At 31.8% G+C, this 15,676-nt stretch overlaps 1 protein-coding gene across 1 annotated transcript; it reads left to right on the plus strand.

The window, feature by feature from the left end:
* The first annotated feature begins 1,761 nt into the window (after positions 1–1,761).
* Positions 1,762–15,338, plus strand: LOC130445674 (acid-sensing ion channel 5). Its single transcript, XM_056781441.1, has 8 exons — positions 1,762–1,956; positions 2,695–2,826; positions 4,641–4,809; positions 9,008–9,211; positions 9,715–9,863; positions 11,428–11,567; positions 13,808–14,037; positions 15,015–15,338. The coding sequence occupies exons 1-8, from the start codon at positions 1,861–1,863 to the stop codon at positions 15,326–15,328; spliced, it is 1,434 nt and encodes a 477-aa protein (XP_056637419.1). The 5' UTR covers positions 1,762–1,860; the 3' UTR covers positions 15,329–15,338.
* The last annotated feature ends 338 nt before the right edge of the window (positions 15,339–15,676 follow it).

Here is a 15,676-nt window from a genome sequence, read left to right on the forward strand (position 1 = left end):
AACGCGTTTATTTACAAAATAATTACATATATTCTGAATTAATACTAATATCAATATCATTTTAAAGATGGAAACTTACAAAATACAGATTTTTCTATCAATGTAAAAAATATAATATGTAAATAATACTTAGCAGAAATAAAACTGTAAAATTTTCGCCAGACACATCGACGTATTTCCTTTAGAGCCAAGGAACATTTGTCTGTCACTAATTCCTATACTTCCTCCACTCCTACCCAATATAATGACAAATCCGGGCACATAATCGATATCAATACAACCCGCAAATAAGAAGCCCCATACATACAATGTCAAGGCGACTAGTTCAACAGTTAGCTAAAACCAGCAGTGATTCTGTTAGTGTCAACAGTATTCTCGATACTTTTTCTCGGTGAAATTCCAAGGAGTGGGTGATTCGTTGTGTGTAGTAGGTAGTTTTAGACCACGGAATCGGGTCACTTTTTGCCAATAAACGAATAACCATCCTATATCCATATTTCTCTTAATAATGGCTCCAAAATGGCAGCTGAAACGTCAAGAATTTTCAAAATTTCAACGCGGTTCATAATCTAGATCTTTTGGTCATAATTTTTCCGAATATATTGGCAAATTTAAACACCAAAGTGTACTAACTTTAATATATTACGAGCTTTCGAATACTTATGTATTCACCGTTTGGGAAATAATTAGTAAAGATTCGGCGGTTTTAAATTGTGTTATTTCCTGTGAAAAATTCAATATTCAAATTGAAATATTTCAATCGATCGGTTCTACCAAGCGTCAAATATAATATTGAATAACACAATTTAAAACCGTCGAATCTTTACTAATTATTTCCCAGACGATGAATACATAAGTATTTGAAAGCTCGGAAAATATTAAAGTTAGTAGACTTTAGTGTTTAATTTTGTCACATTTCCAATACGAGAACTGGTCCTCTCTCCCACATTTCCTTATCTACGCCATCTCTTCAGTTTCTTCGTGGTCTCGCTCTTCTTCTGTTCCATTAGGACCAGTGTCTGTATTCCATTGTCCGACATTTTTTGTACATGGCGATACCAGTTAGTTGTTTAGTTTTCATATAATTGATTAATGTGGTAGTCCTATTATCGATGAATAGATAAATTAGTACTTGGTTATTAGTCTGATGAAAAAAGTTAAAAAAAATTAACTTAACACCTCTATAAGGAACGTTATGTTCCATATTTTTTTTATGAATGATAGAGTAATAAAATAAAGAAGCATTGGTAATCCATAGGCTTCTTTTAGTAGACAGTTGAAATATTTAGTAAAACTTTACGCACTAGTGCGTGTAAAACGTATTATTAAGATCTCCTTAATGTAGTAGCTTGAGTACGAAGCTCATAAGCGAGAGGTCCCAGGTTCAAGTCGCTCTAATGCCAATTTTTATTTTTCTACTTATGTAGTAATAATTATTTTTAGTGGCATTCATACATGGAGAAGAGAAGATTTGATATATTTAATAACAACTCGCATTCGTCTGTTATTTTGTTAATATATTGAAAAAAATTAATAACAAAACACGATTATATTATTTCTTCTATGATATCATCTGCTTTTAGTTATATATCATTTATTTTGTCCCATAAACCAAAAAGCTTCAATCGCTTTTATTAGTTTTTTTATCTAACAATTGCTTGACTTATTCTCTGAGCGTGTGATTTATGAGTGTTATGAGGTATACCATAAAATAATGATTATTGTAATCATAATGTTAATAAGCTGATATCCCATATTCTAAGTGTCAAATATAAGTTATATTAGAATCGTTTTTGAATTATAACACATCAAATTCTTATAATTATTTTGTGTTTTGTGTCGATCCGGTAATCACGAAACATGAAAATTCTTCCTACAAGTAATTGTTTCAAAGATCCAAGTCAACTTATCAAGTTTGTTATACTATTCATTTGCGCCATTTTCACTTTTAGTCAGGTATGTTTTTGTAAAATGTAAAACATTAGAAAGAACCGAAAATTTTGGAATGATTCATTTTAGTCTTTAAAACAGTTGTTCACGAGGAGGTAAAGAATCGTCTTTTTTTGTAAAATTCTACAGTTAGTTGGCATAAAAATTTCCGATGAGTAATTTTCTTTATCGTTGCTTCTTTATGAATTATCCAACTTACAACAGCCAGATCAAAAATCTTGTACAATATGCAAATTTTTGTCTTATATTTATGTGACTGAGAAGAATCATAAATTTAGCTACTTAAATTGTATTCATTAAGATTTATGGTACACGATCCTGATAGGGATCCACATCATAGATGATTGGGCTCCTTAGACACTTGATAAATCCTGTTGTGTCAATACCAGTTGAAGTTTCTTTAAATAGCACCACAGATTTGATTATTTGAAACAAGTGATGATTTTGAAATATTTGGTTAGGTCATTGCGAAGATTTTTTAAGGTTTGATCAAGAGCTTCCGATATAAATTCGATCCAAATAATGTTTTTTAATTCTACTAGAACATTTACCATTGATTTGTTTTCCAATGTTACATGTCGTTGCTCGGTAGCGTGAAGATTTAATGGTAATTAATAGTGATCAAAATCAATAACATGAGGAAGGTCTTTATCTGTATCCTCGTAACTGTATGTTGTGGTTTACTGTACTGGTTTAATCACACGATGTTGAATATGAGGATTACTACTCAATTTTTTTCTTTAGGTTACACAATGTGTTAAAAAATTCATTCATCCTCCTACAGCGACGTATTCTAAATTCATTTTGAATGACAGTATTAGATATCCATGTGTAACTGTATGTCGACGTCCATCATTTAAAACCGAAGTTTTCGAAGTAAGTAATGTATTTTTAATTGTATTATAACGAGAATTTAAAAAAAATTAGATCACGACTAGAAGATAACCTAACCTAATCTAACCTAACCTTACATGGGGAAGACTATTTATAGTTTCCGACAACGCTCGGTAGACGGCGATAAAGTCGTGATATCATAGAATAAAGAAAAGTATTGAGGCTTCATTTTAAAAAATAGATATTTTATTTTATCTATGCGAGTCGTATAACAGGTTGCGGATATAGTGCTACGAAAACACTTTCAGAGGAAATCAAACAACAAAACTGAATTTTCTAGGAAGCCGTACTTCATATTAGAAAACTGATATGCATCCATATATTCCATAGTTTTCTTTTCGATTGTTCGGATGGTACGAATAAAACATACAAATTTAGCATTAGAGAAATATAACGTGGTAGTCCTAATAAAATAATTCCAGGTGCATCCTCTATGCCAGAATGTCCGAACTACATTTTAAATTCCACTCAGTTCTCAGAGAGTAAAGTTTGTGTCTTGTCGAACAGCTGGCAGTGGGTGAATCAGGAGGAAAAAATTGGATTGCCACGAAAATCGTTGTTCAAATTCAAAAACTGATGCAGAGCGATAAGTTTGCTTTGCTTATGATATACATTGATTCATTATATTATAATGATTTCCTAAATTATTTGTACGATTTCTATTCGTGGGATTAATTAATGAACACTGTCTCTTACGTTTTTAATTTATTTAAATACTATACACCACACTTAACTAACTTATAATGATTCACTTTTCACTATCATTCATCCAACTTAAATAATTTATTTAAATTCTTCGATTACTTCGCTTTTTAGCTCTATTCACTACGACTATTTATTTTAAAACTGAACTAAACTGTGCTTCGGAAACTCCTTATTTATATTTTTAAAGAATTCTAAAAGTTCTAGAATAATAAGGAAATAAAACAAATGAATAAATAGACCTACCTTGGAATTATTGGTAATGCTTACTATAAAAACTAAGATCAAACGAATTCCGAGTATTTGATGAAAGGAAGTACCTTGGCCGAATTCAACTATATCCAAGTAGGACCACAACAAATATAAAAAAATTATCTGTTACTGCTATAAATAATTATATTTATGATTCAGATAATGAAGGAGATATGGAATCAGGTTTAGTGATCGAAATAGACAATTTTTCAGTTTTAACAGATGCCCATAAGAGGCAAATGAGAAAGTTAGTTCTTATTTTCAAACGGGCATCTTTAAAGCATTTAACCGTTCTTTAAAAGAATGTAAAATACAACATTTTGTTGGTTGATTGCAAGACTAGACTTAATAGTTTCTCTATGATGTTACGCTCTTAAAAAATTGTGCTTGCAGACCTGGAAAATCCCGTAGATTTTGAAGAATTTCATTTTGAATTTTGAATAAATAAATCAGAAATGATTACTGTATCACAATACGTGAACAAAGGAATATTCAAACTAGGTGTAGGGCTTATTATATTATCCCTTTTTTGTCATAAATTGTTCTATTCTTTTTTTTAGAAATTTTTTTACTTCTTTATTTCACTTTTTTGTTTCTATGTAAGTGTGCATGTCTTTGATCCACATGTCAATGTGTATAACTTTTTGTTCTTATTTGTGTAGGTATTTCCTTTTTTACTTGCCTTGAATAATCTCCAGTTCTCTCATTGTTTAATTGAAAAACTGCGTTATCAATTTACAAATATCTGGAACATGCTGAAGACCTAGTAGTTGCTTACATCAACATGTAAAAATCTTTCATACATAATGAACGCTTGATTAAAAAATATTATTTATTTTCAGACTTTTGGTATTTACAGTCAATCATTGACATCAAGTTTTGCATTCAGATATTTCAATTTTTCAAAACATTCCTTAACAGAATTCATTGAAAATGCTACTTATAAATATGATGAGATGTTCTACCAATATGCTTATGCTTCAAAAGGTGGTTCAGATACATCTAATGAACGTAAGTACAATCTTTAAATATGTAGAAATTCTATTTGAATATATTTAAAATCCAAATATTACTCCCTTTTTTTTAATAGAAAATGCGCACGACTTGTTTGCTTTGACAGGCCCCAGTTCTATTTAAGATGTTTCTTTAATTGTTTTTTTTAATTAACCATGTACTTTAACAGCTGTGTGTAATAACTTAATTGGTGATTCTAGCTGCTCTGAATCTGGTTACAAGATTGTGCACTCACAAGATGTGCACTTATTTTCCTAAAGGGTAGATTGGTATGCTAAGAGTTTAAAATCTCTAGATTTAGTACCTCTAGATTTTTTCCTGTGGATTTAATGGCTCATTTGTATAGGGGACATCTCTGCGTTTCGTTCGAATTCATTATTTTGTTTTGATTTATATTAAGGGTGGAATAAACGGATATAATTCACGAATTACGAAAAATTGTCGCCTTTTTGACTATTTCCTATTTTTGATGTTAATAATTTGAAAATAACTGTAAAGGAATTTTATAATATGTCAAATTTATATTTCAATGTCTTGGTCTTTCCATAATTTCGATTCGTATTCGATATACCACAGTTACGAGTGAAAAATAATCGATTCTATTCGATTGTTCAATCGATATAAAGGAATTTCGAGCTTAATGAGACAATTTTTTTAGCATACAAAATCCAATGTTTAAACTTGAAGTAATTTCTGTTAATTTCTGTAGTGGTAATCGATTATGTAAAGACCGATAAGTAAATAAAAATAAAATAAAAGCACTAACCTAAATAACAAATGCAGTCACGCAGCACAGAGAAAGATGACGGGTGTTAACAGAATTTCTAGGGTCTTCTTGAAAGGCGCACAGCTGTTATCATCCTTCCTGTACAACAATCACCATCTTACTTGAGCCGTTATTTTTATCAACTATTTACCGATATATAAATTTATAAAATATCATTCCACTACTACGATATTATTGTAAACGGACGAAGGGAGTTATGAGCATGAAAAGTTTTTTGTAACGATTTTAACGAAACTAAACACGTTCTTGATGTGTCCCAACTGCTTATAAATTTGTTCTGGATGAATACCAACAAAACAAATACTAAAAACAACGTTCTGGATGTGTGCGATTATGAAACATGCTTAAAAAAGGCGTTATGGATGTGTTCCAACAAGTAAAATGCTTATAAATTTGTTCTGGATGTATACCAACAAAACAAATACTAAAAACAACGTTCTGGATTTATGCCGATGTGTAACATGCTTAAAAAAGGCGTTATGGATGTGTCCCAACAAGTAAAATGCTTATAAATTTGTTCTGGATGTATACCAACAAAACAAATACTAAAAACAACGTTCTGGATGTGTGCGAATATGAAACATGCTTAAAAAAGGCGTTATGGATGTGTGTCAACAAGTAAAATGCTTATAAATTTGTTCTGGATGTATACCAACAAAACGAAAAACGATTCAATGTAACTTTATAATCTGTTGGGACAAGAACTGAAAATAACGAAAGAATAGTCGAAATCATGAAAGGGGAAACTAAGTATAGTTGAAATCATAAAGCGCAAAAGTTTTCATAAAATTTTTGGTCTGTTAGAGAAATTATGTCATTCCCAATACCATTCCATTTTGGCAAAATATTTGGGTGAGGAAAGGATCTTTGTTTCAACTGTTATATGCGGTTGCGCATTGTCATGATTAAGGATAATTCCAAGTATCATGAATTCTACATTTTTTTATATTCATCGCAGCTTACAATGTATTGGTTTAAAACCTGTTGAATTACGGCTCGGTTAGTGTGTGAAAGCATCAAATTTTCATTCTCTTTGACTTCGTATATATCATATCTAGGAACTCTGTATAAAAACTCTACTTCATCATGATTTTGAGTTCAATATGGTGACAGTTTGCCGAGATTCGTGATTGAAACAGCTTTGGATCCCATCTTGAATCTTTCACTCACAATATTTTTTCATTTCAGTTTAACTTGCCTAGACAGCGCTAGTCATTGGCACACAAAAACAATCATAAGTTAAATAAAGGACTGTTACAAAATCTATTACAATACGTAAATTAATTATATTTTCTCATACAGCTTGGTAGTTTTAAAAAACTCCCCCAAGAGAATTTTGACAGACAGGGCGACTTTTTGATAAGTTTTTTTATAGTTAATTTGGAGTCTTCTTATTGTCACAGCTTCTCTCCCATTCAAAAGAACAGGTGATAAGTAGATGGGTGCCGTACTACTCATCTTCTTGAATGAGGTTTTTGAAGTTAGTCTTCAGATCATTGGCAAGCTGAACTGGGATTTCACAAGGATTCTTTGCGGCTTCTTTGGCACGTGACTCGAAATTTGTCTACTGACAGAAATTCTTTCCAAAGAAGAATGCATGTACTTTCATTCGAAATTTTACTTCCGAATAATTTTCTATTTGAAATTTTGATATTACTGGAGCTTTACGTGCTGTTAGAAACTTGCCACCTTCGTGGGAGAAGGTTCATTGGTAAAAAAATTTAGTATAAAATAGGTAAGTCAAGTTATTAGGTTTTAACTTATTTTGAGTCTCTGAAGACGATAACTTGGTTATCGAAACTCGCGTCAGACAGTGCAGTTGTGAGTGTTGGTGTAGTGCAAACAGTGCGTTCAGTATGAATATCACTAACGGTTCCAGAAATTCCGGCTTAACATTTCTTTTTTATTTAATAAATCTGCAAATAATAAATTTTTGCTACTCCAAGTGTACTACCAAATAATTCTACTGTATCATTAACACCTTTACGTGCATGTTTGTCTGTAAATTATTTAAAACAATTTAATATTAATGTTTTCCATTGACTGTTGTAGGACTCAGTTTTGCAAGCTGGAACTAAACTAAATTGTTAAGAATATATGGTTGGTAACTAAGTACTTTCGCTTTTTTACTGATAGAGAGCCTCGCTTTAGTTTTTGAATAACTTATGTTAGTGCAAATATGTCAAGTTTATGATGCTGGAGATGGACAACGTTCTGGTCGGCCTACTGAAGTTGATGATGACCAAATCGAAGTCATAATTGAAAAGGATCGTCATATAACTGCTCGAGAGGTTGCGGAGAGGCTTTATGTATCTAACACAACAATTGAAAATCGCTTAAAATGTCTTGGGCTAGTTCAGAAGCTTGATATCTGACTACCACACGATTTGACCAAGCAGATGTGTTTTTTGAGCTGCTTCCAAGGAATCAAACGATCAATTATGATATTTACTGTCAATAATTGATGGAACTGGATGAAGCAATCAAAGTGTATTCCACTATGATAATGCCTCACACATTTTTAGAAACTCGTGGAAAACTATTGGAGCTTGGCTGGGAAGATATGTACCGAATAAACCCAAACAAATTTGGCACTAAATTTTGGTTTGCGTCAGATGTTAGTAGCAACAACGACCATCGTCAACGCTTCTCAGTGAACACGTTGTTCTGAAACTGGACAGCAATACATAAACTCTTTTCCATAAACCGGAAAAAACTGCAAATCGAAGCTGCTTCAAGTTTCAGGCATAAATTTGTGAAATTTGATAGAAGCAATACAAAAAATGTTATTGGACATGATATGACGAATCAAATCCTTCAAAAGAGGCCACAGGAATACAAATACAACGAAAATAGTTCCTGTTTCAATTAGCAGAACAGCTTTTCGCCGATTACAGTGCTGCAAGACAGTAAAAGTCATCAGAAAATAAGGAACTACAAACATCACATACAACTTATTCTACCAAATAAAAATTTTGTCAAGTACGACTTTGCCACAAAAACAAAACAAATAATATATGTTAAACATGTCAAAAGTATGTTTGAGAAAGATGTACACAGGAAAAGATTTCAACTTATATTTGATTTAAACGTACAAATAATGATTAAATTATATTTTGACCCAATTGAAGTGATTTTTTTATTGTTAATATTCACTAATAATAGTATAAGTAATATTAAAAATTAATTTTAAACAAAATTCTATACTAAGTCTTCGGCTTTCTAACTGGCTTTTGACCAGTCCAAACCTTTTTTATATTGTTCTCTACACATTACAATTTAAATAGTAGTTTGGAGTATTTGCACTAAAGATATAAACATTTTATTCGTAAAAATGTCACTACAAGCAATAGAAAAAAAGTTTTAGTATAAACGAAATTGCTTATTTTATATTTTTCTTATTTTCAGTAATAAAATTAACAAGTCTCTATCATATCGATAGAGGAAGATGCTTCACATTTCAACCACTTAAAATGTCCAATATATTTTCTGTTAGCGGAGGGTTTATGTTTTACCTTAAACATAATGTGACATCGCAGTCTATAAATCAAGATGGAATTTCTACTCATGGTTATCAATTTTATTTACACAATCCTAATGAACATCTTACTTGTAAGTGTTACATCACATCACAGCTATTTATTAAAATAAAATATAAATTATTAAAGTGGTTTTAATAATTTGACTACTTTTATCATTGGATGTCAAAACTATATAGAAAACTATATGTGTGTTTATGCTCTCTTAAATACTAATCCTATTGTATACAAAATTAATTATTTTTGAGGGCTTAAGATCAATACACTCACCACCGACCCATAAATTCGATGTTCATGCGTTATTGAATGTATGCAAATGGAATTAATGCCTCAATTTCACATGACTGCAATATCAGATTTAACATATTCACATCAGTGTTGCCATATCTCAAAACTTAAACAGCAACGCTTGCACCGAGTAGCTTCATTTAGGTTAAGTAACCAAATTTATCGGTTTGGAAGAAGATATATTGGAATGAGCCTCTTCAGTTTCTTGCTTAAGGATGTTCGATTAAATAGAGAATTTTAACACCAGAATTGAATCAGTTATCAACTGTTTGTAATTTGATATTTTAGATGCCGATGAAGAACGAAATAACTTTTTGGAATACATTGATTTAGAAGCATCTGAAGACATGAGAATAAAGTTTGATATAAAACAATTTGGTAGAACATCTACTAATGAAAATCATTGCATAGAGGACGGCAAATACAGTAGGTCCAAGGTAAGTTTGCGCCGTCGGGTATATTCTTGTCGTATCTTCGAAGAACCTCCACCAGCTCTGTTTTTGGAATCCCTGAAACAGCGGTGACTTCATTCAACTCTAAAAGGATATGTCTGTGGTGCAGATCTCTAACGCCATCTATTATGAACTAAACAAGTTCGTTGAGGTTTCACAGGTTCATGGAGTTCAGGAAGTTGGTTAGGGAGCAGCTTCTGGGGTTCTCATGCTTGCTATTCCATAGGTCATGATGCAAGTTGAAATCTAAGCATATGAGAAAGGAAAGCTTCATTTTTTCGTTGTGTCTTGATATTAAAATTACACCTGAAGACGTAGATGCAGTTTCCATGTCGGAAATATACAGAATGGATTATCAAGTCTGCACCTCTTTCCCTATAGACATCTGATACATTCCTGGTACAGAGACCTGGACATGTAAGGTATGAGACGTTCTTGGTAATAGTGATGTAGCTTGCCTCCGGCTAGACCCAGTCTATTCATCGCGACCCTAAAAATAAAATCCACGCGGTTGAAACCCTTCCGTGCTATAAATTTTCCAATAATACATTTAATGGCTTGATAATAGATGAAAAAAACTAAAAAATTGAGATTACTCGCGGGAGAGGGCTGAAAACATGAAATTTCTCTTCGCTTGGGGCAACATCCATGTCAGCTGTTCCCGTCTTCTCTTCTTCATTGTTAGAGGCGGCTTGACTGAAAATATTTATAAGACACCACAAGGTCTGTGATATTTGATACGAAACATCTTAGTAGTCGATTTCAAAATGTCTTAGTGAAAGCACCTTTTTCCAAAATCAAAATAATAAATACGAAAATTTGTTTTGGTACCTTAAAATCTTGTTTATATAAAAGTATTATTAAATAGCTTTAATAGTTTATGTTTCACGGAGACAAAATCAGTGTTATATGGTGGGTGTTCAATCTCTGTTAAATCACATTCGTTTATAGTAGCTTTGGAAACCTAGTTGTGTGGATTGGAGCATTATCATGAAGCAATCGCATGTATCGCGCATTTTTTCGACAATTTTTGAACGCAACTAACTTAGTAAGCTAGAGCTTGTTACCCTCGTAGTTCCAAAATATTTCAGCCATTGCCAGTCGACTCTGTTTTTGTAGTTCATTGAGAACACTTTTTTTCATATTTGAATATTTATTTCGGATCATTTTTTGAAAATGCCGGTCTTTATGTGATTTATTTTATTTTTAAAACAGTTTATTTCACTAATTTAGTGTTTTTTTTTGGAATTTCTCATCGATATCGTTTTCGCCATGAATTTTTTCAAGGGGAAGAGGTTGATTCGTTGGAGAATTTAGTATATCTACATCTAATTTATCTTCAGTTTCTGAAGACGTCATTTTGGTTATCGAAACGCTCATCAGACAGTGTAGTTTTGAGGGTTGGTTGATTAGTAGTGTAAACAGTATCAATATAAGTATCCCCAACGTTACCAAAAGTTCCAGCTCAATTTCAAATGATTTTCGACAATGAATAAATTATTTGAGGTCAAGTTATTTCTTTTATTTTAAATTTACGAACTTATTTCAGTGTGAAGAGCTTTGTATAAATAGGGAAATAGCCCAAATTACGAATTGTACAGTTCCGTGGATGGTACTGCCGGAAAATGAAACTTTTGAAGAATGCAATACTTATTCTTCCGTGAAAACATCTATAAGATTGTATACAAAGTAAGTAAGTAAATGTTTAGTTAGAACAAAAATTTGACCTACGATTTTTATGAAAATCCGTAATTAAAGTAATACGAATTCATCTAAAGATGGCGATCTCGTTAATGATGAAATCGCAAGTGCCACCACTTTTTAAATGTATTTAAAAAACTTATTTAATGATACTGAACGTGTTTATGTTTATGGAATATCTTGCAACATGTTTTAACGGGGACAAAAAACACGATTTATTAAAAGTGAATATTCAAGCTTCCGCTTCTGAATAATTTTAAGTCTGTCGTGTCATTTGCATTCAATAAGGAAAAGAAACAAAGCGTATTAATGGGAAAATGATAGAACTGTTGTTGAAGGATACAGAAAAAGAAGAAGAAAGAAAAAAGAAAATGGAGGAGAGAGAAGAATAGAAAATCTAGAATTATTAAAATAGCAAAATGATTATCGATTTAAATTTATATTTTTGGAAATTTAGCTTTGCTCATCAAAAGACTAGTTTCTCACTTAAGTTGAAGTTTGAAAAAATTGAAGGAAACATCGAGAAGAAACTGAGAGAGATTTAGGTAAACTACAACAACAGATAACTCTAGACTAAGCATCGAAGCTATTAAAGATGCGGGAATTTGCTCAAGAATGATGATAAAAAAAATGGAGAAAAAAATCAGATGGTGCAAAGAAGAAATAAGAAAAATGATTAAACAGAAAAAGGAAACATCGAAGAATTATATATAACAAACAAAGTCATGAAATGGATTAAAAAAGTAAAAAAAAACACAAAGAAACAATTTGGAGAAGAGTTAGCAAATAACTATAGAGGCTTCTGGAACAAAATCAGAGCGATGGAAGGAAATAGAAGAACCGAAATAAGAATAGAAGAAACAATATAAAAATAAACATATTGGAGACATAGAAAGGATTTTTCGTTAAAAAATCTAGCCACAGAGACATGACAAGAGATTAATATGAAGTATACGACGATAGAAGAATAAAAGAGGAAGTGGAAGAAATGATAAGGAGAATCAAAATAGGAAATACGAGTGGAAATAACAACATAGAAGCATAAATGGTAAAATTTATATTAGGTAAACATGAAGGAGGTTAATAATAGAAAAGGGATGAAAATGTGAAACTACAGAGCAAGTTGTTTATCTTCAGTTGGCTTGAAAGCATTTACGAGAATCATAGAGAAAAAGATGAGGAAATGAAGGAGGAGCAAAGGAAAACAAACGATTGATAACATATACATACCCGTAGAAAGAAAAATAGAACACGAGGTTATGAGATAGTATTAATGATAGTGTTAAAACATAACAGAGATAACAAAAGAAATATATGAAAACGTAAAAAGGAAAGTTCAAATAAACGTAAGAAAGATCGACGGACCAAAAAAGAACTGGAGACAATAATTGGCTACAAGAACCTGTAAAAATGGACGGATTATTATATGTAGTCGATTTAAGTATAACACCACTCAATAAGTTATGTGACTAGCTAAGAAAAATACACTTTTTGGTAAAAATTCATCAATGTAAGCTCCTCGATGTCGTGATTTTAGAGGGATTTGTCTTTCGTCTCAAAATAGGCTTCAATTTCAGCAATTACATCTTCATTTGAGCTGAATTTTTGAGCCAGTAGTCACTGGAGGCCAGATCTGGACTATACGGTAGATGATGAAGCAATTCGTTCAATTTAACCATCGTTGTCATCGACTTGTGAATCGGTGTTATTGTCTTGGTGAAATAGAGGTTTTTTCTTCGACATATGAGGCCGTTTTTCTTTGATTTACGCATTCAAACGATCCAACAACTCTATGTAATATTTCAAAATTCAAAAGCCATCACCTACCAGGATACTATGTTGGAAAAAGAATATGATTATGAAAAAAAAAATGGTTGGTTTGTTTGTTATGACAACCCTCGTCAGTAACACTATTCAGGAGCTGTGAAATGATCAACAAAGTCCATTTTGGATGGAGTCTCCCAAAAACTTCGAATTTTATACAAACATAATTTTAAAAATCTTGTTTTTCGGCTTATTTTTTATTCAGTGAAGCTGGCAACAATTAAAAGTTATCAACGCTACATTCAATATACTCAATAAAGAAAAAAATTGATGTACCAAAATCTCTAAGACTTATGTTTGAATAAACATGTTTTGACTAACTGCTGTCATTTTTCTGCTGTTCAAATACATATAATTTAGTTAATAATTGTTAATCACTAAAATTATATTTTTTTGCATTTTAGTGACGTCGTCAGAAATCATTTTCTCGAAAATTGCAACTGTCCATTGTCTTGTAATTTCACAATCTACAAAACTTCTATAATCAGTCGGCGATCCATCGAATCCGCGTTGAAACCTGATTGTATGATTCGCTTGTATTGCACTAACTTGATACTCACAATGTCCGAAATATTAGGTTATGATTCCAATCAGCTTTTATCTGACATTGGTGGATCTTTAGGTTTCCTATTAGGTAAGAAAATTAATCATTTGGTAATGAAATAATTAAGTGAATTCATAATGTCTATAAAAAAAACTACGAGTTGATAAATATTCTGAGGTAAGATCGGAATTATTATATATGCAAACTGTTTTTATCGCCGCTTGCGGAATTTTGAACAGTGTGTTCTATTAACGAGTCGCGGTGTGCGAGATGTTGAACGGTATGTTTTGTTCACAAATTACGGTATGCGAGATGTTGAACGGTATGTTTTGTTCACGAATCACGATATGCGAGATGATGAATATTATGTTTCATAATCGAGTCGCGGTAATGAGATGTTGAACGGTATGTTTTGTTCACGAATCGTAGTATGCGAGATGGTAACGTTGTTTTGTTCACGAATCACGGTATGTGAGATGATAAACATTATGTTTTATAATCGGGTCGCGATAATGAGATGTTGAACGGTATGTTTTGTTCACGAATCGCGGTGTGCGAGATGATGAACGTTATGTTTTGTTCACTAACCACGGTATGCAAGATGCTGAAAGTTATGTTTCATAAAAGAGTCGCGGTAATGAGATGTTGAACGGTATTTTTTGTTCACGAATCACGGTATGCGAGATAATAAACATTATGTTTTATTATCGGGTCGCGGTAATGAGATGTTGAATGGTATGTTTTGTTCTCGAATCACGGTATACGAGATGATGAATTCCTCTGTGAGAAAAAACGCGATTATTTTACCAAATTTGAAATTTTTAAGTCAGAAGATTGCAAATGGCAAATTTTGGGCTCTAATTTTATCCCTTATAACTCCTCGGGGATGTAACTTGGTATAGAGATCGATTGCCTTAATCTCCATATTTTGAACTCCCCTACAAGCCTTTGAGTTCGTTTTTATGCGGTGCGGTATGACAAACTGCAGCTTGAAATTTTATACTTTAAGATAAAAGCCAAGATTTGTGTCGACTTGTGTTATGCAATTAAGTTATTTTTGTTTGCAGGATTATCGGTTATTAGTTTAATATGCTTGTTAGAAGAAATATCTAGATTAATATTTAGATTGTTTTTCAAGCAAAAGGCTAAAAATGAACGAAACAAAAACGAAGAGATTAATCAGGATAACCAAACCAATAACCAACAGTCCAATGAAATTAATAAAACTAACGAAACTGAATTCGAGCATGGTAACAATCTGGAAGGGAATACGAACTTGGTACACGATTATACTAATATCAAAGAGATTATAACGAATTATCAGAATGTTTATTCAAAAAATTATACAGATAATAAAACTAATACAAATACTGAAAAATGATATAGTGACCCTAAAAATTATCAATTAAATTAAAATGTATTCTTCCAAAGAAACTACAATAATATATTTTGTAGTTTTTCTTAGAAGATATCACATATTTTTAAATAAATGTGAGTTTTCTTCTTTAATAACGTGTTTTTTTAAATAGAGAAGATTCAATTTACAAATTGAATTCGGTGTGGCAGGCGACACCCCTGCAATTGCAAGACATTGACAAAAACAATAAACATGAAGATTTAGTATGTTTCTACCACCACTATCAGTTAGCCATCAAAGCGATACACAACAAATAAGAAGTCTACTTGAAAATGCATGCAACAAGTGATAAAGCTTCTCAAGCGGTCACTT

The sequence above is a fragment of the Diorhabda sublineata genome, chromosome 6 (assembly GCF_026230105.1).
Source record: "Diorhabda sublineata isolate icDioSubl1.1 chromosome 6, icDioSubl1.1, whole genome shotgun sequence".
Lineage (NCBI taxonomy): Eukaryota > Metazoa > Arthropoda > Insecta > Coleoptera > Chrysomelidae > Diorhabda > Diorhabda sublineata.

What these genes read in the sequence shown, in the direction of transcription:
- LOC130445674 (XM_056781441.1), top strand. Translation starts at nt 1,861, where the DNA reads ATGAAAATTCTTCCTACAAGTAATTGTTTCAAAGATCCAAGTCAACTT. An exon ending in CCATTTTCACTTTTAGTCAG is followed by an intron (nt 1,957 to 2,694) that starts GTATGTTTTTGT and finishes TTTTTTCTTTAG; the next exon opens with GTTACACAATGTGTTAAAAA. An exon ending in TTAAAACCGAAGTTTTCGAA is followed by an intron (nt 2,827 to 4,640) that starts GTAAGTAATGTA and finishes ATTTATTTTCAG; the next exon opens with ACTTTTGGTATTTACAGTCA.